The sequence below is a fragment of the Cyprinodon variegatus genome, unplaced genomic scaffold, assembly GCF_000732505.1.
Source record: "Cyprinodon variegatus isolate N-32 unplaced genomic scaffold, C_variegatus-1.0 Scaffold360, whole genome shotgun sequence".
Lineage (NCBI taxonomy): Eukaryota > Metazoa > Chordata > Actinopteri > Cyprinodontiformes > Cyprinodontidae > Cyprinodon > Cyprinodon variegatus.
The window spans coordinates 628150-650262 of NW_015150813.1; the positions used below are offsets into that span (position 1 = coordinate 628150).

The 22113-nt window shown below is 39.2% G+C and overlaps 1 protein-coding gene across 2 annotated transcripts in view; it reads right to left on the reverse strand.

Moving 5' to 3' along the window:
- The window catches only part of LOC107091972 (plexin-A1-like), a 312667-nt gene that overhangs the window by 144238 nt on the left and 146316 nt on the right, over positions 1-22113 (reverse strand). For both annotated transcript variants that reach the window (XM_015386230.1, XM_015386229.1), the window contains exon 8: positions 9466-9580. In XM_015386230.1, the coding sequence (XP_015241716.1) occupies positions 9466-9580 (115 nt within the window). The remainder of the gene's footprint in view (positions 1-9465; positions 9581-22113) is intronic.

A 22113-nucleotide genomic window follows, 5' to 3' on the forward strand; every position in this document is an offset into this window, starting at 1 on the left:
AAGCATGCTTAGTGTGAGGGATTGCTGAAGAGTCAATGAGTCGATGCAATCAACTGGTGTTCCTTAGATAGAAAACTTTGAATCAATTTGACTGTATGATCTGGTTGAACTGTAAAGTACCTTGAGATGACATGTGTTGTGAATTGGCGCTATAGAGATAAACTGAATTGAATTTAACAGCGATTAGCCTAAAGATGCTTTGCTAACCCTGCTTGCCACAATCTCCTTGATTGACTTTTAATGTTGTTGTTTATTTATTGATAGATTATGCATTAAAATTTAGAGGTGCAATTTCATGAAACGTAGCCAAGCAAAGGCAGCTTATTTTTTTCTGTTTGTTTCCACTCTTAAAGTGAGAAAAGTTGAGCGTACTGAAAAAGGTGCACAAGTGAGTAGAAAATAATCTACAAGCACATAAAAAAACAAGACAGAAGAAAGAAGGAGCATGAGGTCATGCTTACCATATATTGGGGGCTGAATGGTATGAAATTTGAACATATAAAATGTTCATAAGAAGCGATTGATTATTATGTGTTTACCCTTTTGACAGAATTCTGACCTCATAAATCTCAAAGTTCAATATGATAGTGAAACCCTAATGGGGTCACACCTTTTTAAGAGCAGGAAGGCTGGTCACAGTTATGGTTTATAGAAAGATAATTAGAGCCTAATACCAGGCATTTCTGCCAGAAAACCTGATGCTGAAAAGGATGGAGAAGAGATTTTTATTTTTTTTTGTATGCTGAAGTTAGTGAGAGAGTTTTTATATATACAAACATATATATGCACCATGTGAACTGTATATTGTGATTTATTCCAAACTTCTTTAACAACTAGGGCATTGCCAGAGTCCTCCCAGAATATGGATGCCCGACCTTTCGTTTCTCATCTCTGCTGTCATTCTCCATTTAACACGGCAATGATCAGAGAAGCCTCTTTAAGCTTTAATACACTATGAATAATTAAGATGTGCATAACCATCCTTACACACAGACACACACACACAGACACACACTAGAGTCTATCGGTGGCAAGCAGCTCCCCCAGCCAGAGAGACCCAAAGGGAGAAGGGGAAGCTTGATCTGTGCCAGTTCCAGCTTCAGAGCTTCCAAAGCTGGGCCGCTCAGAGCTGCGCATCAACAGCCCGAGTCCCAGCAATCTGAAACAATGAAGAGACAGCTGTAACTCTGACACCCATAGCTGAAAGACAAAAGGAGAAAGTGTCTGGCTGCAGCTAATTGACTTGTTGAGGGAGTGAGGGAGCCGTTTAGCAAGAGGAGAGGGCTCAGTGGGCTTCGGATGAAACAGGGAAAATAAGATGAGCTGGTGAGATCCAAGCCTTTCTTCTGGCATAACATACAGCCATTTTCCTATTTGTAAACACTGATCAGCTGGAACACCACGTTTACCTGCCAAACACCCCATGCAGAAGTATTTTTTATACTATTTGACCTGATTTTATTTTAACAGACTTAGCAGAGCATAAATGTAAGGTAAATAAATCAGCAACTTAAGCCTCTTTTCCACTCAACATAGTGGGTTAACTCGGGTTTGTCAAACATGTGTTGACCCTCTGATAGTCAGAATTCCCTCCCTTTCGACTGGCAAAAAAAGCAGGGTCTAACCCCCAGCTAGCAAGCTGCATGGCCCCTGTCCCCCCACCACTGTCTGGAGACACCATCACGATGAATTAGCATTGATGATGTCACCAGAACAACATAGCAACAGCAATCAGGAAAGTAAACAATGGAGAGCAACATGTAAGGAAGCCAGGGCATAGACAGTGCACTTTATAGTTTCGCTCATTTATCTCTCGGAATCCCTCTTACCAGCGCTGCTTCATGTTTACCGAATGTAACCAGATTCGTTCTGACTGGCACGCTCAATGGTAAGATGTAAAATAGCAGGTCAACCTGGCTCTGGTGTTCTCACTGTACGCCGATCAGAGTCCCAGTGAATTTAATACGCGCCACTTGGTGAGTCATTTAACCTGGGTAGACATACATCAGTGACCTGTTCTACTGCCACTAAAAGGCAATTGTTCCCGGTTTAAACCGTTTTTTCGGCCAGTGGGAAAGGGGCATTAGTAGTGTAGAGTGTTCAGCTCTGTTTACTCTGAAAACCCTGAATAAAATCCAGCGCAACTAATTAAGAATTTTAGGTTAAAGAGATGCAAAGTTAGGCCTCAGGTGAGAGGAGAACGATGTCTGACTCAGAGGGTAGAAGAAGATTTAGGCTATGTGTTTCCTTGTCTCTACCTGTAGCACACCCAGTACTTTGTACTTATATGTCTTGGAATTAGGTAGAAAGTTGGAGGGTTTGGCTCTGGGTGCCACCTCTAACTGGGACAAATTGACCCAGTTTCTGACTGTTGGTGGTCATTACCACGAGCAAACATGAGAAAAATAGTGTTTTGTTCATGTGTGACTGAGACTAAATATGAATTTTCTAAGTCAGATTCATAATGCCATGGGACTAGGGAAACTATCATTGCCCAACACCCTGTGATCAGCTTTGTTACAGTGAAACCTTTATCGCTTATCAGTGGTAATGAAACGATGGATACAGATAGGGCAATCCTGGAATTAAAACTGCATACTTTTATAAAAAAACGTTAGTTACACTCTATTAGATGCATGACCTTTGGAGGGGCCCTGGCCAAGAGGGAAATCCTTTGGATCCTACGGTTTTTAGCTATATGTGGGTCAAAGTTGTGCTTGTGGCCTCTGAATGCTCGCATAAATTGGGGTCTGGGGGTTTCGGGGGCTGGGTCAATGCCTTGGGTTCCTCTGTGTGTTACTTGAAGGCATGTTCTGAAGCGGTTCATGCTGTGTAACTGGGCGTATCATTCTGCCAGCACTGCTGGTTGCCATCAGGGATTGTGTGACTGGCCTGTTAAGTTGGCTGAGACGTGTTGCAGTAACATCCAGGGGAAAGCAGGTTCCAGCAGATCATTAATCAGTGCTTTTAACATCACCTGTCAGTGGTTTTAATGATGTGCTCCGATCATCACGTGTGGGATGCTGTTGCTCCTGAATGCACGCTCTTGTCTGCTGCTGCGGCGTGGCGATTTGACAGCAACATACGACCATCTGATGGGCTCAGTCATCAAGTTGATGCATCCTCTAATTAGCTGTGCAAAAGCTATCACTGATCTGCGTATCTTTATTCACCCAGTGTACATCTGGAGCTTAAAGCAGCATACTAATGATAATTAATGAGGCAGGACTACAAAGCTGCTGGTGCACACCTTTGTGCAGTACTATGATGCCTACTGGATTCCTTTAAGTGTAAGGAGGCCAGGCTGGAGGAAAGAGAGCAAACGACAGAAAACGAGGGAGCAAAGAGAAAAAAATAGAGCAGAGGAAGGAGAGAGGAGTTATGTGACGAGCAAAGAAAGAAGGAAACTGAATGGAAAGAAAGACAGCAAAGAAGTTAACTCACTCCATGGGCCAAGTCTTAAAGGCTGCGCTGCATTTCCGCATTCTGAAAAGGTCAGTGCCTCGGCGGTTAACTAAACTGTTTCTGAGCGGCTGATGCAGAACAAGCTCTGGCTCATAATGAGCACTTCCTTTGACAGATTCGAATGACTTCACTCAGGCGTCCTCTTAATGAATATATCACACTGAGACAGAGACAGAGGCATCACAGCTCTTCAGTTTCTGCAATCATGAATAAGTAAAACAAACAGGAGAAGTAAAATTGAAAAAAGATTGTTTAAATCTAAATTTTCTACAGTCATATTTGCGGTTGAACAAATTAATCAACAAAAAGGAGACTTTAGAGAGTGTTAAAACCTCCACACACTCAGGACCTTTTTACATTTTCAATCTATCTGAAACACAGCATCGATATAAAGCACAAACATCTAAAAGAAGACCTCATAAAGTGAGATAAGCATTTATATCCAGGCCTCCAGAGTCACTAATTGGCAGAAGCACCAATCACTGCAATCAAAGCTGAATGACTTAGTGGTTTATCGCTACAAGCTATCACTACTTGCACTAGTGCCTAAGACCACACACTCAGAAGGTCTAAAAAGATCTGAAGATCCTCAAGATGTCGGTCATCAGCCCTCTTCTCTCCCTGCTGAGGTAATCACTGAATCCAATGAAGTTTTCCTATCCGCCTGTAATCAACCTGAAAGCACTACCAGGAACTAGATCAGAACTAGATCCTTGCAGTCCTTTCAGGCTGATGAAAGAACCGCAAGGATCTAGTTCCAATTCGTCCAGTGCCTTTCATAAAATCCAAGTGGACTACCATACATTCCAGTGGAAACTTGATTAAATTACTGGCCACATGCAGGATGTGAGGAAACTAGACTGTAAGTCTAATATTTTGTTTTGCAGCACAGAGCACCACTGTACCAACGCTGTTCCTGTTTGCTCTGTATACTGCAGACTCCTACAAAAACTCCCCAGGCTGCCATCTTTCAGATGACACTATCACACCTCATTACAGGTGAGGACGACTGAGAACACAGACTGGATCCAGAACGTTCTACACTGGTGTCAGCAGAACAAGTGCAAACTCAGCAAACGGACATCTAGGGTGATCATCTGAGGGACTGATGTGGAGATAATGGACACATAAGTGTTACACTTACCCTTTTTAACAAAGTATTCATGAATCAGTGCTTCTATGTTCCTTTTGTATTTCTACTTGTGTCTCCTTGAACCACCCAGTCAGACGCTCATCACTGATTCTGGTTCTGCTCAAGGTTCTTTCTGTTTTACTTTAGCAAAATAAACTGGGGCTGGAGTAAAATCAATGAATCCCTTGATTAGAAGGTTCAAAGCAGACTCTACCTGCTGAGAGGAAGAACTTCTTAGACTCTATGGTGGCATCAATTATCTTTTTATGTGGCATGTTGGAGCAGCAGCCAATGTGCAGCCAATGAGGGAGCAGATGTCTAATCTGGGTAGGAGGTCCGGCTCTGCCCTAGAAACCCCCAGAACCCAGAGCAGGAGGCAGGAAAAAAACTGGTTACCGTCAAGTTGGGTGGAGGTTTGACAGGACCCAAATGCAGACACTGAAGCTGAAGGTGGTTACTTGCAGATTTGATAACAAAAAAAAAAAAAGGGTAACAGAAGCAAAACACAGATTTTAAGACAGGATTTGTTTTTAAATAGAAATTTTCTAAATTTTGGGACAATATCATCTGATAAAGAGTACATTTATATACATGTTAAGGCCAGAATGATTTGACATATTAATATAATTTCCCTACGACTTTAATGTGCTGCTCCGTGTTTTTGTACATTAATGCCTTTATTTGCAGCTTTTACCTGCCCCATAAATATTTTCCACATCCATGTTTTAATCTCTTGAGAGGCTGCTGCTTTTCTTGGACATTTTTCATTTCATCTGAGTATGCATTTTCTTCCCCAATAACTGCAAAGTATATATTGCTTTATGTTTTTTCTTTGCTGTAGAACCTATTTCCAACTAACTTTTTATTTGCTTTTTTCCTATAGTCTTGTCTGTACCTGTTTGCCTTAATTGCCTTTTTATGTTGCCTTTGAAACAACTGAATTTCCCCACTGCAGGACTATAAAGGGTATCATTTGATCCTATTTTTCACACACCAAGAGACTGATATTTCTGTCCATTATTTTTCTAGAAAAAAGCTGAATCTCAGTCAATTTAAATCCTCCAAACCAGCTTTATTGTAGCTTAACACCGAATAGAAGTGGGAAAAAAGAGAAATATTACATCTAACTATCAAATGATGATAAATTTAATCTAAAGGAATAATGATGACTTTTGCTCTTGACTATGTTTTTTGTTGGGGTTCAATATGAAGTTAAAAAAAGGAAAGCACAACTAAAGTTACTTTCTTCCACAGCTCACATCAGGATAGATTCTGCAGCCAGCTTTTGCTTTGCTGTCAATCAAAGCCTGTATTATTTATTTTTGGGAAATCATGAGTAAAAAACAACATGCAAAATGAATGAAGGCCATAATTAACAGGCAAGCAAAATGCAATCAGCAGCAGAGTAAGCAGGCAAGCTGCTACGTCTAAATAAAAAATGCAAACTCTTACATTTTCTGCTGGTCTTTAATATTGCCTTATTTTTCCAATTTCCTTGAATCTAAATGAAGTTGTCTGAGCCCACCCCCCCAGGGCCCGGCCGCGGCCCAATCGGCTCCACCGGCCCAATGCTGGAATTCACTGGAGCAAGGCAAATTTGTTTCTCTCAGTTGTTTGTTTGCACCGGTGTTTGTTTCTCTCATTGTTTGTGTTTATGCGCCTTTTCCCATTGATGGCCTTCTCAAGTGTTTCTCTGACTCTGGCAATTTTCTGCCTGGTCGCCTCTAATGTGCTTCTCTGTTTATCTGCTGTCACAAAAGAGCTGATTTATATACATTTACAAATCCAGGAAGTGACAGCAGAGAATTATATTTACCTCAAAAGGGCAAAAAACAAGTTATCTTTTTACACGCGTGTGGAGGAGAAAAGGGAATCTTTCTGAGTTTACCAACACCGCATTTTCACAGATGCTATGAGTTTTATGAGATATGAAGTGAAGTCAGCCTCAAGAAATATGACAAATGCCTTTGGGAATATAACCAGTGTACTGTGAATTCAATCACTCCGGCAACTGACTGCTAATGACACAGGGGGAAACTTTCCCAGGCAGCAGTGATGGGCAATATTGCCTTCAGCGGGGGCTACCAACTGGCAAATTGGAACAAAATCGAGACTAGAGGAGATAAATGTTTGACAAAACTACCGCTGTTGGCCAAAGTGAGCATATGCGTGGCTTCAAAATAGTACCTATTCAATGACAGAGAGAACACAGGGATGCATCTGAAGCCTGGAGCTGTCTCCTCACTGTCTGCTGCGTCAATAACAGTGATCCATCTATGGTTGTGGGACGAGTACGATTTCCTGTGTCGTTTCCTCTTTTGCAATCCGCTCTGCTGTCACTGTTAGCTCTCCTAAACACTTAAACAACCTGCAGGGGGGTTCTTCCACTCTTATAAACATGCAGACGTTAACTCATTTATCTGTGACTCTTATTAAAGTGTGGAAAAAGTTTTAATATACATACTCAGATTATACTGCAGGAGCGTCATATCAGACAAGTTGTCAAGTTTTTTGGCATTGCCTCTAATTTTGGAAGATTTTTTTTGTGGAAGATGTATTTATTTATTGCAGGTACATCTAACTAGCTGAAGTAAATATTGCATTTTTTTATGCTTAACCTTAGCCTAACCCCACGTATTTCTGGTGGGAGATAAAAAAAAAAAAAAAAAAGATTCATGCTGGTCATGAGGTAAAAATTTATGTTTAATGGTAATAATTCAGGATTAAAATAAATACTGATATTATTTACAGCATGTATTGCAAGTTAATAAATTATTATATTAATAAATAGAAATATTGCCTCTTTTTAATGTACTGAATACTGTATGTGGCCCTTTTGGCATTCCATACATGCTTAAGGTGTAGTTTATCCTTATTATAGACTTCTGCTTCTGCAACATGTTTAAATTTGAAGCATAAAATATTATGGACAAAGTATTTCTTTAGCATTTGAGGTTCTACAGAAGAATTGTCTATTTATTCACCTTCAGTTCTGCACCTGGTTGATCCTGATTTTGAAGCTGTGGATTTTGTAGCTGAGTCAAAGAGTTCAGTTTATGTTTGAAAGAGATGCTGCTGACTAACCCAGGCAGGAGAGAAACATTCAGCCTCCACATTTTCCGGGTCTCTACCTGCTGCCTTTTGTATTTTACCAGAGTACCTTAATAAATGTTTAAAAAAGCCACGTCAGCGACCAAACCATTTTGAGGCAATGGTAGGTACTCCCCCGATGCTGAAATGGCAAATTGGAAGAAACAAATAAAAGATTCTTATCTAATTTTAACATAATTTACATCTTTTAAAGTTATTGGCTATACGTTTGAAGGGCTGGTTCTGGGCCCTCTCCCCAGGGCCTGGGACCTGGTTTTCACCCAGTCGCCTGGCGTGACTGGGAAGGATCCTGGAGAATCAAGGCAGCACATGATCGACACAATGCCATAATCTCAATATGGTGGTTTGGTCGTATGAGATGAAGATTCAGCTACAAATGGGGATCAGATGTAAATGTGGAAAACCCCTTTAATGTCCACTGAAAATGGGTCAGCATTGTGCTATGCACATATAATACAAAATATATATATAATACAATACAAAAGACAGTTTAACCATAGATTATGTTGAGCAAAGTCCTTAGACATGCTTATTGTATTTTAATTTAAGTAATAATTAAATATGTAATAATAATAATAATTATAATAATAATAACAATGCATATTGTAAAAATCATTGCTGCGCTTTATGGAAAGGAAATGTTAAAGCTGTAAAAAAAAAAAAAAGAAATTTCATTTTGTATACACTCTCTGTATACAAAATGGCAGTAAAAGTTGTCTAAGTCTAAAAAGAAGCTGTAGAAAAGTAGAAAATAACTTGAATGAAAGTGTTTAAGCTAAATGTTTTTGTCTTGCTAGGTTTTTATTTTAAGACTTTAACAAATCGGCGCTGAAGCTGTCAACAAATTTGTTAGTCTGTACATAAACGCCCCCTAGAAAAAAGTTCCACAGATGCTTTAAGTTAAACTCAACATTGATGCACACAGAAAATCATACACCAAACACTCTGAACAGAGACGCACATAGAAACAGACCCACACACACCTACTCCATGCCCACCCACACTGAGTGCACCAATGGCATGTTTTTTCTGATTATACCCTTTCAACATCTCAGTTTTCTTCCAAAAAAAACAAAGATGGAAGTGAGTGAAAAACCAAGAGAAAAGTGGCAGGAGCAAATGAATAGCTGAGTGTTCTGGTATCCACGGAGCACAAAAGAAAAAGAAGGAAAAAAAAGAAATCTGACAACTAACAAAATGGAAGCAATGCCGCAGGAAGTTTGGGGGAAATATGTAGCGTTAAGCAAAGATGAAACTTTGCTGCAGACAGCTGACATGAGGATGGCTTTTTTTTTTTTTTTTTTTTAAAGAATGCTTCCAAAATACATTTCAGATTTTTTTTGTCTACATGAATGTCTACACTTTTTGTGCAGAAGCCAAGAAGAATCATAGAATCTGACAAAGACTGGGGTCCACGAGTGGATAAGGGCTTTCATGCAACTATAACATTTGGGACGACAACACTTGCCTCCATTTGCATTCCCATTCACCCGACTTGTTTATAAGTGAATAAATCTAGCTCTGCTTAGAGAGCAACAGCTGCTGCTGGGCCACTCACAGCAGCACTCATTCATCCAATCGCATACACACATTCAGACGCTGCACGGCTCCCAGCTGCACTAGCAAGAATTGCCATGCATCCATACTTGCACACATATGGGTGTACGTATGTGTGAATGTTTGATCATATCATTCATCCTTGGAAAAGTATTCAAACCATGTTTTATACAGCTGTTTCCGATGTGTAACTTGTTCACCTGTGAAGTGTTGACTCTACCCTCCTGGAAGGAGCAGTCGCTGGCGTCCTGAGTGCACATGTGGCGGTATTTGCACCAGTGGCAGGGAAAGTTGGCGTTGACGCAGGACAGGCACCTGAAAGCATGAGAGAATTTGAAACAAACAGGGTTAGCTGAAGGTTTAGACTTTTAAAGCGGCAGTAAAATCAAACAGATTTTTTGTAGAGGCTTATGTGAATCACTGCTTTCACAAAAGAAAGGGTAGAGCAAGGTCTGAAGGACGGAAACCTAAAAGAAGCATGAACTATTTGGGAAAAAAACATTTTGAAATGTTCAATGAAACTGCTAAAGGTCAAAAACCACTCTATAGATTTGAAGGGACCCTTTAAAAGCCTCTGTCAGACTTCTTTGCCTTTCCATTAGGCTGAGAGGAACTTTATGTGTTGCTTTATGTCTAAACGAGGCTCCATAAAGGTTTCGACAGTTGCTTTGCATCCACATACTCCATCCAGTTTAACTTCTAGCATTTGATGTGCTCTTTGTAGCTTGGAGAGAACCACAGAATCCAACTTCAATATATAAACACTATGCTTGCAAACGCTAGAAGATTAGAACTAATCTACTAAATAGACATTGCCCTTGACATTGTCCAAATGCAATGTTAATAATTCCTAAGCTGCTAAGTTAATACAGGTCAAATGAATGCTCTTTAAATTAATAATTTCTTTCTCTGCTAAGTTTAAATCTCATTAAATGCAACAAAATCCTTTCTCCTTTGCTGATAATATTGTAGAGCCCACCTCAGGCCTTGGGCTATTACTCCTTCCAGAAAGATATTATTCTCTTGGAAGGTTTTGGAATTTTCTTCCTTCTCTGAAGGTTAAACATAAAGGTTATGTATCCATTGTTCATGAGGCATATTCATCTGTACATACTGATGCTGTCAGAAAAGATATTTAACCATCTTTCTTCTGACTCTTGTTTTACTTTACTAACTATGCCCGAACCAAATGATCACCTTGAACCAACTGGACATTGTTAAGGCCACAATTTTGACTCATGTCCAATAGACGCCCTGTCTTCCAAAATGATTCACTGGCCTTTGACCTTTTCACATTTAATCACATTACAACCCAATTCCATAATGTATTTTATTATATTGAGATTCACAGTAGTCAACTGCAAACTCAGCTAAGTAGAAAATAGAGCTAATCTGTAATGCAAGTCTAAATTAAGGTATTTTATAAAGGCCTACCATCACATACATCAGAGGCCAAGAGGTACAATAATTCTAAATAACATGCTTTGATCTACAATATAACACAAATGAGATAGTCTGCAAAACTAATAAGCAAAAAAAAAAAATCTGGGATTATAGAAAAGCAGCAGAAACAAAACCTTAAGAACTCTATTTTTAAGATTGTGAAAAGCAAACGTGAAAGAAGCTGTACTTTGTGGATGAGATCCAAACTGAACCTTTAGCTCAAATCTATAGCTTTGTCTCATTCCTGTCTGCACTTATCATCTTCTCCCTTTTGTCTTTAGTTGAGTCTATTTTAACCTCCCTCTCAACATTGGGAGGTTGGGAGGTGACTCTTTGTTCTTTTTGTTTTACAGGACAACCTAAGACAACATGTGATGTGATATATATATATAAAGTCATAACAGTACAGAAAACAGTACAGTTTGGTCTAAAGCAGTGTTTTCCAACCTTTGGGCATTTTGTGTTGCCATGAGTAACCCTATCAGTGAAAAGTGTTGAAGATTGTCCAAAAGTGTAACATACAACAACTGAACTATAGACTATTTAACTTAATCTTTAATAATAATTTTATGTTTTTTTTGTGTTTCAAATAAAATAAAAACAAATACAAAATAAAATCATATTATAAACCTGTATTTAGAAAACAGAAGCTCTCTTATAATCATATTTAAACTTGATGAATTGGGAATAAAATACAGAACACAAATTATAGTCAGACTGACTTAATTAGTTTTACTTTGTTTTCATCAAAACTGCTGAGCTGCTTTGATGAGCTCCGATAGCTCAGTGTGAAAACCAGCTGATACTGAAAGATTTCTTCAAGTGGTTTCCCACCTAACACTGCCTATTGTAGGTGTGGTAAATAATGAAATGGTTATTCTCAGTTTTTGAGAGGGTGGACTTATGTCTTTTGTTTTATTTTCTTTGAGGTTGTTGTTTAATGGTAAATGTATGGAATTTACTTGTGTTTATTGTAATTGTAAAGTTATTGTTTAGATAAGAGATGCGCCGATGCCAATTTTTGGCCCCGATACCAATACCCAATACCTGGCTGTGCATTATTGGCCGATACCGATACCATACTGATACCATCTGTTTGAAAATGATGTGTGTGTAGATATGTAGACCTACATACTACTTGGATGTAAAATAATTGCCATCATGGCTTTGCCAAGCTGCTGCCTACCTTTGTGAAGCAGGAAAAAGACTTATTCAAAGTGAATCCAGTAGAACTTTTTATTGCCTACCAGGAATGGATAACAATAGTCGACCAAACTTTTGGCTCTCAAAATGTTATTGGTGCCCTATTTGTTGGTACTTGCCCCGCCCGATACTGCTATCGGTATCAGTGCAACACTAGTTTAGATCATTATGCCTCTCCCTCACATTTCTTTCTTTTCAGTTCTTCATTAGTGTCTGTTAATGTATTTTTTTTGTCAACTACAGACCTTTGTTGTGTTTTATTATCCATACTTTTTTATTTTTATTTTAGTAAAGGCCTAAGTAGTATCTTATGCTAACCTGCATTGCTGCAGGGTTAGAGGGCAGAGTGGGATGTTGCATTTAGTGCTACCTCCCTCACTAAGTAACAGGAGGCAGTGGATAAAGGTTGTGAGTTAAGAGAAAAAACAACCCACTGATGTTGCAAGCATGTGCGGTGGAGATTATTTGACCCCAAAGTTACGAATGGGTTTCTAACACCTCTTTCTATCGGGAATGAAAATTCTTTCTGATCCGATTACAATCTTTGTTCTGAAATGATTGCATGAAGCATTTTTGCCCTGATAAGGCCTTCAATCCATAAACATAGGCAATGTTAGAGTTTCTGTAGGCTATGGAGTCCTTCCCTAATGTTAACTACCTAAACAGTCTTTATAGCCTTCTCTAATTGAGATTTATGATATGTTATTTATGATCTCAGACACACATAAACAAATGTATTAGCACTTCCAAGACGCATAATAAAAAAATAAAAAATCTCCCACCTGATAATAATTGTACTGAATTGAATTCTTACAGATTATCATCAAACATGTCAAGAAACTTTAGTGACAGTGAAAACCAGGCAGAAAAAAATCCGCTCCAAAAACTCTGACAGCCTGAGCCGAACACGCTTCGATAGTTGCACAACATTAAAAGTTTATGTTCAAATTTCCATAAATTATGCTGGAAATACAAATGTAACTATAGTCTCTGGCATCTTGATTTTATTCCAGCTGTCGGGAAGGCCAAGGCGGATGCTGAACACAGCTGAGGGAGAGAGAGAGAAGAGGCAGAGTCGGAGAAGCACTCCCTGCTTCTTATTCTCCATGCTTGGAGGCTTGTAAGAACTAAGCTGGCAGACTAAGATAAGCCTGTTTTTCTATAACATTCTTTTTCTCTTTTCATTCATTCAGAGTTGAAGAGGCAAAATGAATATATACACATTCAAAGATGGATTAGAAGACAAAAACAAGGCTATCATGGTGGAATGGAAGAGAATACTGCGCACAAATGAAACAGCTAGTTAAAGTTTTTAATTTACTCAGTGTCAGACATTCAGCAAAAAGGGAGATGACAGTAAGAAATAGGAAAAACAACATTTTCTCTTAAAGCGCCTGCTTGATCACATCTTTTGCAAGTGTATTCTTATCAGCGCTGGACTAAATTACATTCTGCTTTCTGTCAATCATGTAGCTCCTGCATGAAGAAACACAGCGTCTCTTTTCCTAATCTCAGTCTTATAGCTGAGAACATGCAGTCATTCAACATGCAAATTTAAAAAGTGATAAAAAAAAATAAGTCTGGTTTTGAAAAAGGCATTTGTGTTTAATGTTGTTTTCCTAGTTCTAACATTAGATTTCAACGAAATGCGATTGAACTGCAGCATGTAAACTTGTGCTTAATTAACCGTTGTGTAAATCCTGCCCCTGTCAGAGCAGTTGGTCTGAACTCCAACACCGCCCACGGTCAATGTTCAGTAGATTAGATCCCCTTAAACTCCACTGTCTCTCCCTCCCTATACTATAGGTCAAAGAGAATCTTATTTATCTGGAAAAAAAGGAGACAAATACAAATGTCTGCCTTGCATTAGATCTTGTAAGTAATTAGCAGCCTGTTATTTTGCTGCAATTCCAAACCAACATTTGTTTAAACATGTAAACATCAATATATTGAAAAGGCCTTTTTAGCATTGCCATTTTTTTATTTCTCCAACCTTCTTTTTTATTTCACTTTTTAATAACTAAAGCAGGACTTCCAGAGAGCAAGTGAGGGATTACTGAAGAGTCAACAACAAAATGCAGAAGAAGATCGTCGCCGTAGGATCATCCAGGAGGAGCATGTCTTGCAAGTCCTTGACTGGATGCCATGAACTGGTTCTCCAAACAATCTGACGGTATCGTCTCTGTAAGGTGCCTTGAATGACATGTGCTTTGGATTGGCACCATTTAATTTAACTGATTTCAACTGAATTGACATTGCAAACGGTAAAGCCTGAAAGACCTAAAATAATTTAAGTTTAAATAAAAGAAGAAACAAAAAAAAATGGAAAATGTAGATTCAATTTAAGGTTTTAAAGTATAACTAAGCTTCAAAAACACAATATCATATTTCTATATAGAAAGGCAGTCCAGTTTTCTTTAGGCTCACTCAGGTCCAGAGGGGCCAAGTAATTAAGTACAAATACTTTGCTAGTCTAATTAAGTACAATTTTTAGGTATGTATACTTTACTCCTTTACTTATTTTTCTGCCTACTTCTGACTTCTACTCATTACATTTTCACACAAGTATCTGTACTTTCTATTCCGTACATTTTTCAAAGAAACGTTACTCGTTACTCTTGGCTTCAGTTTAATGTTTATAAATATTAATTTCACGTCATGTGCGCCATGCAATGCAGATCTTTGCCGCCATCCACATCTAGTGAAAACTAGTATAATTGGATGAGTCAAAGAACGCAAACACTCATTGGTTAACTGAAGGAAATCATCAGAAGCAAGCAGGTGTTCTTCAAACGTGAATTGTCTATGCCATGCTACGATGTCGGATTCAGAAAAAGATGTTGAAATGCCTGAAAGGTCGGACACAGATGAGAACGTATCAGGAGATGGAGACAAACAAGGCCTCCCTGATCCTTGGCCCTATCTCAAAGAATTTTTCGAAACTGTCAAAAAACTTGAGCTTTCAATTCATATAGTGGCATATAACTGTTGTTTTTAAAGGTTACTTTATACTTTTATACTTTAAGTAGTTTTTGGAGCACATACTTTTTCACTTTTACTTGAGTAAAGAGGTCAAGTTGATATTTTAACTTTTACCTGAGTGTTTTTAAACTGCAGTATCTATACTCCTACTTAAGTAACAAATGTGTGTACTTTTGACACCACTGCTCAGGTCCAACCTAAAAATATGCTGAATCCTTAAATCTTTTTGGTTATGTTCGCTGCCTTGCAAAATATCCTGAAATACCAAGTTTAAAATCTACTTTGAAGTTAAAAAGATGTTATAAAGTTAAAATAAATTTAAAAAGCTGCAATGGAATGGCAACCTGTCGATGGTGGACCCTAACTTTTAATTATAGACTGCTGGAGACAGGCACCAGCACCACCATGACCCTGGCGGATGAAGCTGAAGAATATGGGCGAATGGAAGGGTAAAGGGAAATATATCATTTTGGTATTAAAATTCCTTTACTCCTTTTTTTAGGGTGCTCTCCCTACCAATACATTTCTAAAATGTTCTATCTCGTTGCATAAAGTGGAATATAAATGGGATAAATACCAGCTCCAAAACATTAACCTGGTTCCTAAAGAAGAAACAAGCTTTAGGTTGTCTTCTGATTATCATAGAAATCCATCCCAACGGTTAGAGGTAACATTGAGACTACTGTATCCCAACCAGGGTCATTTTCTGGGGTAAATTCCTACCAAGGCAATCTGTTTTAATTCTGTCATTGTACATGCAATAGAAATAGAGGGAGGTAACAGTTGAATCCCAGAAGACTATCCTAATTAATGAGGTGGAAAAGTGCCCAAAGCAAGCCTCTTCCATTGACGAAGATGGAAGCAGAAACAATATGGAACCATCTTAGAAATGATGAGGAAAAAGCAGGAGCTCATTTCCTCAGAATATAAATATATATATATATATATAAAATGAAAAAAGAAAAACGTGGCTAAACTACACCAGGAAGCTATGAAAATATCTTCAGATAAGTCCCCTGTTCCTTTAACTAGTAGCTTGAGCAGTACTCGATCAGACTTATCATATTATCAGATTCCTTTGTTTCAAAAATATTGCACTGACAGGGGAACTGACAGGCCTGGAGAGAAAACTTGCCAGTAATAAGTCTCCGAGGGGTTTAAACCTGACTCCTCCAAAGAGGAGGACAACTGCTTAACCACTCTGCTCCCAGAAAGGATGTCCTCAAACTGCATTTCATTCTAAGCCTTTCTCTGTGTCCTTGCTTTATTCAGATTTTTGAAAGGGTTAACTCCTAATTTGCTTGTAGCAGAGTGATATGCTCATAGCAGAGGCTTTACATAGTCAGAGATAAGCTAGTGAGACCGGACTGAAATGCAGGCTGAGGTTTATAATCAATGTCAGTGGATTTCCATGGGGAGAGGGGTGGGCTGAGGTTATGCTAACAGTCCGATGTTTGTTAGTAGAGCTCGTGAGTCAGTTCCTTCTCGCTATTAACCCTGGGGTTCATCGATTTTGTGTTGGAGGCACGTGTGCATGCACATTCACAGGCGCGTAATTCACGCTCAGCTGCACACTCACACACATATATGAGAGACGACAAACTTACACACACAAGCTGTCACTTGCATTGACACCTCAGCGTTCCTCTGGGTTACCTGGCCGGTGGAGACATGTCTTACAGTAGAGATGTCAATGCCTGGACAACAGACTTGGGGTAAATGGCTGTGCTGCTGCTGCTGCAATGTAGTCAATAAAATCTCCTGCTATTTAGCAAGGCCCAGCAACAAAGCCAGGTCAAATGCCATTTCATCTCCTCTAAGCTTTTGTTCTAGTGAGGCCAGATCGATGGAACAAAGCTGTTGATATGCAAGCAATGGCATTGGCACAAGCATAAATGGAGGCTGTCAGCAATCATATCCTCAATTAAATCTGGTGAGTGTTGATAAAGTCAAGATTAGGCTTCAATTCTATCCTAATTAGGATAGCGGTCTTATATCTGAAGTATGTTCTGAGCCAATAAACGACTCCAGTAGATCGTTTTAGATGACAAGAAGTCATTTTAATGACATAACTGTGAGACAATCACTTTCCAATAGAAAAGTGGTTGGAAGTCTGATCGACCAACACAAGATGGTGCATAACTGTGAAGATTAAAGACATAAAAAAAGAGTTAAAATTAGGTGCTACAGCTACACATCTAAAAACAGATGTTTTGTCCATTCTTTTTTTCAAACTAATGGGGACTCCGCAACCGGGGGGCTGGGGGAATTCCCCAAGGCCGGCCCCCCCCCTCCCCTGGGGGGGGAATGGATTTTCTGGGTTGGCCCCTGCTGGGCGCCTTTGCCGGGGATCCCTTTGGGCATCTGAGGTTTTGGGTCCCCCGATGCTAGACCCGGTGCTCCGGGGGGGCGGGTCTTCACAACTGCAGGTCTTCACAACTACAGGTGCTTGGTTCCAGGTACTTAGAGATTCAGTTCCATACAGAAAGCCCATATTCTTATCTTCAGCTACCACAGTATACACGTCAGATTAAATAATACTACTTCTACTTCAGCGATAGTATCAACAGGGTTTCTACAGCTTAAGGCAAGTTAAATTCAAGACTTTTTAATGCCAAATTTAAGACCAAATTCACAAGAAACACAAGAAAAACCCACTTGCGACAAGTGGGTTTACTAATGTTTCAAATTTTGAAAAACTAATGTTTCAATTTTTGAAAAGCTTCCCTTACAGGAAGAAAGCTGAAAACACACAAATGACAGATATATTTTAACAATTGTTTAACTGAATTCACAAACTTTGTTTTAGAAGGGAAAAAAACAAATCAGTTTTAAAGCCACAACATAACCAGTGCTAAGTCTTTTTTGCAGTTATTTTTCTTTATATCGTTTTCTTAGTATGTTTGATTTGGTGATAACTGGAGGCGTTGCAGAGACAAGGGTGGAACAAAACTGAGAAATACTGGCTGTTTCTCGGTAACTCGATTTTGACGCTTTGTGTTTCTTGCTTTGCATGTGCGACTCCACTGCCTTAATTCCCATCGTTCAGAGCTTGAATGACTTCTTGCACAAAATACACTGTGCCTCATGTATGTTCCCTGGTTTATGCCATGGAGAAAACTCTTTTCATTACATTTACACTTGCTCATATTTTCCAGACAAAAAGTTAATGGCGCATCTCCCAAAAGTCCCGGCCACAACAACGCTTTTATATGTTCCGCTATCGGGACGGAACCAATAATGGCGAGACATTATTTTTTTTAAATAAATAAAAAAAAACTTAAAAAAAAAAATAATCCTATTTATGTTGTTTTAAAAATTAAGACCTACGAAAGACTGGTTTAAGACATTTTAATACCAATTAAGGCCTTAATTTTATTTTGAAGAATTCAATGCCTTTTAAGACTTTTCAAGGACCCGCGGGAACCCTGATCAAGGTGCTACTATATTGTATCTCTTATGCTATATCCGTTGGCTGTGCTGTTGTTTTTACATCTCTTTGCAGGTGACGAAGAGGACTGAAGACGTTTTATCCCTTTTATCTTCTCTTTCTTTCATCTTTTTTTTCCCTTTTTCCTTTTTTTTTTCCTTTCCTGTTCTGCTTACATTGCAGTGTCGATATAATCTGTAATCCTCCCTGCATAATCATAATAAAGCTACTTACATGCATAAATCAAGAGGAACACTATGACAATAGCCGTACTGTTCTACTTGTGAAAGTAAAATCTGTTGGGCACTTTTTTGGCATTAAGAAAATTATTATTTTTGCCCCATTGCCAGACAGGAAAAAAAAAAAAAAGAATGGATACAGCATCTCTTGTCTGTGAACAACAATCAGAAAATTTCTCAGAGTTTAATTTAGGTCTTGACTTTGAGACAGACATCCAAAATAACAACTGAAATAGCAGCAGAAGCTATGAGAAACCAAAGTCCTTTACATTTGTACGCTCTTGTTGTTCCTATTTAAAGAAATTTAAATTTAAAAAATAGTGGATTCAGAGACAACAGGTAAGGTAGCAGTAGCTACGCGTCCTTCTACGCTGCTATGATTGTTGTGTTTTGATTCTGGTCTTGGCAGCTCTTGCTTTCATTACAGCTAAATGCTCCGCCTTATATGATAATAACGCAGCATGATTGGTACATGTGGTACAAGATGGATTCTCATACAGTGAGAATTCAGCTCTCAGGCCAGGTTACTTTCCATCAGCACTGATCACACTGGAAAAAAATCGAAATCTAGATAAGTAATTTTTTCCTAAACTAAGTGCATTTGTTCTTGAATTGAGGAGATGAAGGAGACATTTTGTCAATGGAACAAGACCATTTGGATCTAAATCATGAAAACACAATTACATTGTTTTATTTCAAGTGCATATTATCAAATTATATTATTTCAAGAGTAAAAATATAATCATTTCATTATCATTCCATTGGCAAACTATGTAATTTACCTACTCAAATCAAGGGTAAATACACTTAATTTAAGACATTTTTACTTATTTCTAGATTTTTTTTCCAGCGCAGCTTCCTTTTTACTGGAGAAGAAAAGCCAAAGTAGGATGCCAACATCATTCCTGCACAGCAGGGAAACTGTTATGTTTCAGTTTCACCTCATAATTGCATTTGGAAAGTAAAATCAAATATTCCACTATCTTCTCCTCTTTCATTTATATTTTGTCTGCTTCCTATGCCTTAAGACATGCTGCCATTTTTCCACCTAATGTTCTCTAACAAACCTATGAGGCTTAAAGACAGAATCTGATAATAAATAGATCCCAAATTACTCCCCTTTCTTGGTAGATTTTTATAGAAAGCAGTTATTTTTAATCATGGGTATAGAAGATATAGATATAGACAGGGTTAAATTCATAAGCACACCACACTTTTCAGATTATTCATTAAACTAGGTATACATCTCCTTTGTGCACTTTGTGTCAGTTTATCACAAGCATGGAAAAGCTAAATATTTAGTGAAATGAATCCTTTTCCAAGACTTGTACCTTCTTGTCTTAACAGACTGCCTCTTCAGCAGGATCTCTAAACAAGTCCCTTTGAGTGTTATCCAGCACAGCAAGAAGGAAAGCAACAATAAAGCAATGCAAACATCATTAGGTTATGCAGCAAAGGAGCCAAATGAGAAGTTGGGATTCTCAGTGGGGTGGCTCAGACTCATTACATGATATTATTGGATATTGTCAGGGCAGTGTCCAAAACAGCGAGTCAGTTAGTTTCAAATCACAGTTTAATTAAAAAAACAGATCCATTTATTAAAAACTGGACCATGAAACAATTCTACAGATGGATAATCACAATACAAGGGTTACTCTAAATAGAGTCTCACGTCATGAGTCCAAAGGCTGTTGAACAGGGGGGTGGGCAGAGTGGTAGTGGTTTAGTCGGGGTCGTCTGGAAACGGGAGCAGCTCCTGTAGGCTGGAGTGTCAGCCGATCCCATCCACAGAGTACCTCCTTTCACTGCCTAGATTTCCACTTCTTTCATATTGAAATGGTTGTGGTGGCCTAAAGCTGGGGGGAAGGGAGGTTCACTGACCTTTCAGCTGTGTGGGATACGCATTATCCTCAATACAATAACGCACAATCTCCGTCTTGTTTGCTAACAGTGCTCTATATTTCTCCTTCCCTCTTCATGGCTCTCCAGCACTCAGGGAATGTGGGTTTTCTTCAATGCTCCACTCTCCCCTCCAGCGCCATCCCGCCTGTTTGCTTCAATCCCTCTCTTTAAAGATGCATTATTCCTCCCTCCCGCATGCTCAATTAAACTATTCCAAATCTCTTTTTTAATGCAAATGCCTAATATTGTAAAAAGCGTATGTAAATAGCTCTCGGCGTAATTTACTGTGCCAAGTCTGCGCCTTCTGTCTTCGTGTGCTGCCTCTGACTGTGCAAACACCTGTTTGTGTGTTTGAGTAAAAAAAGGCTGTGGGAGCTGGTGAAGCTGGTGATGCTTTTGCAGCGTGCGTGCACCTTCCGTGTGAAGACGCAAGCCCATCTGGGCCGTAGCCTTTGGGCTGCTCTGTTTTTGCATCTTTACTGACAGTGTAAGCCTCTCAACCTGCTCCACACCCACAAGGACGGCTCCATTATCAGACTCAGAGAGCTGTGACTCCTGCGCCCCGGCTTCCTACGGGCTGGGTCAAAGATTTCAGGGTGAAAGGTGACGGCAGTAGGGGAATGGTGTGTAAATTGTAGCTTTATGTTAAAGCTACTGGTGTTATAGCTACACTGTAGTTTTTTTCATGGGCCTGCAGACTCCTGAGGGGGCTGACATCAAAGGCTTAAACAGCAGCAAGCCTATTTAAGCAACGAAGACGGGAGGACTGGGTGGGCTGGTTATTCCTGCATTGGGGGGCTGGGCAGAGATGCACACCCACGCACAAACAAGCACAAATACTCATTGATGTGTTCATTTCACAGTTACTTTAATGCATCCTGTATGCTTTCTATCCAGAAAAAAAGAACCAACATTAACACTCACGTGTTCAATACAGAGAGCAAAGCCTGGAGGCCTGGTGAAGTGGCCCAGGTGAGCACTCGCTCTCCTTGTCCACTCCATTATGACCATCTCCACACAGAAATCCTGGCCAGAGCTAATTAACAGCCTATTACTATGCAGATATATGCAGGGCCTAGAGCAGAGCTCGAGCAATAAATGGGAGTGATGAGCCAGAGTGGCAAGAAAAAAAGAGAGGTGGGGGAGAAGGCAAAGAGAGGTTTAGATCAGAGGATGGCTGAAGTGTTGTGTGGTCGGAAGGAAAAGGGGGAAAGAATCTAAGGTGGCAAAAGGCATACAAAGTGCACACTAAATAATTCATCTATAAATTGATTACAAATTAGGAATTAAACCACACTGATCAAAATGGCGGTACTGGTACATTGCAGTATCACGAAATAACTGGACTTGCTTATTAAAGAATCTCTAGTCTGTGTATTTCAGTTCTGGTTCAGAGATGATTTTTTTTCTCTCCAATCTGATGTTGGTGATTTTTCCAAATAATTCTAAAAGTGCTTTGGTTTTTTTTTAAATAAATAAATGCTTCAGAAAAATGAACTTTAACCTTAAAACCTGCAGTCATCCATCCATCCATCCATCCATCCATCCATCCATCTGTACGTCATCCATCCATCCATCCATCCATCCATCCATCCATCCATCCATCCATCCATCCATCCATCCATCCATCCATCCATCCATCCATCCAT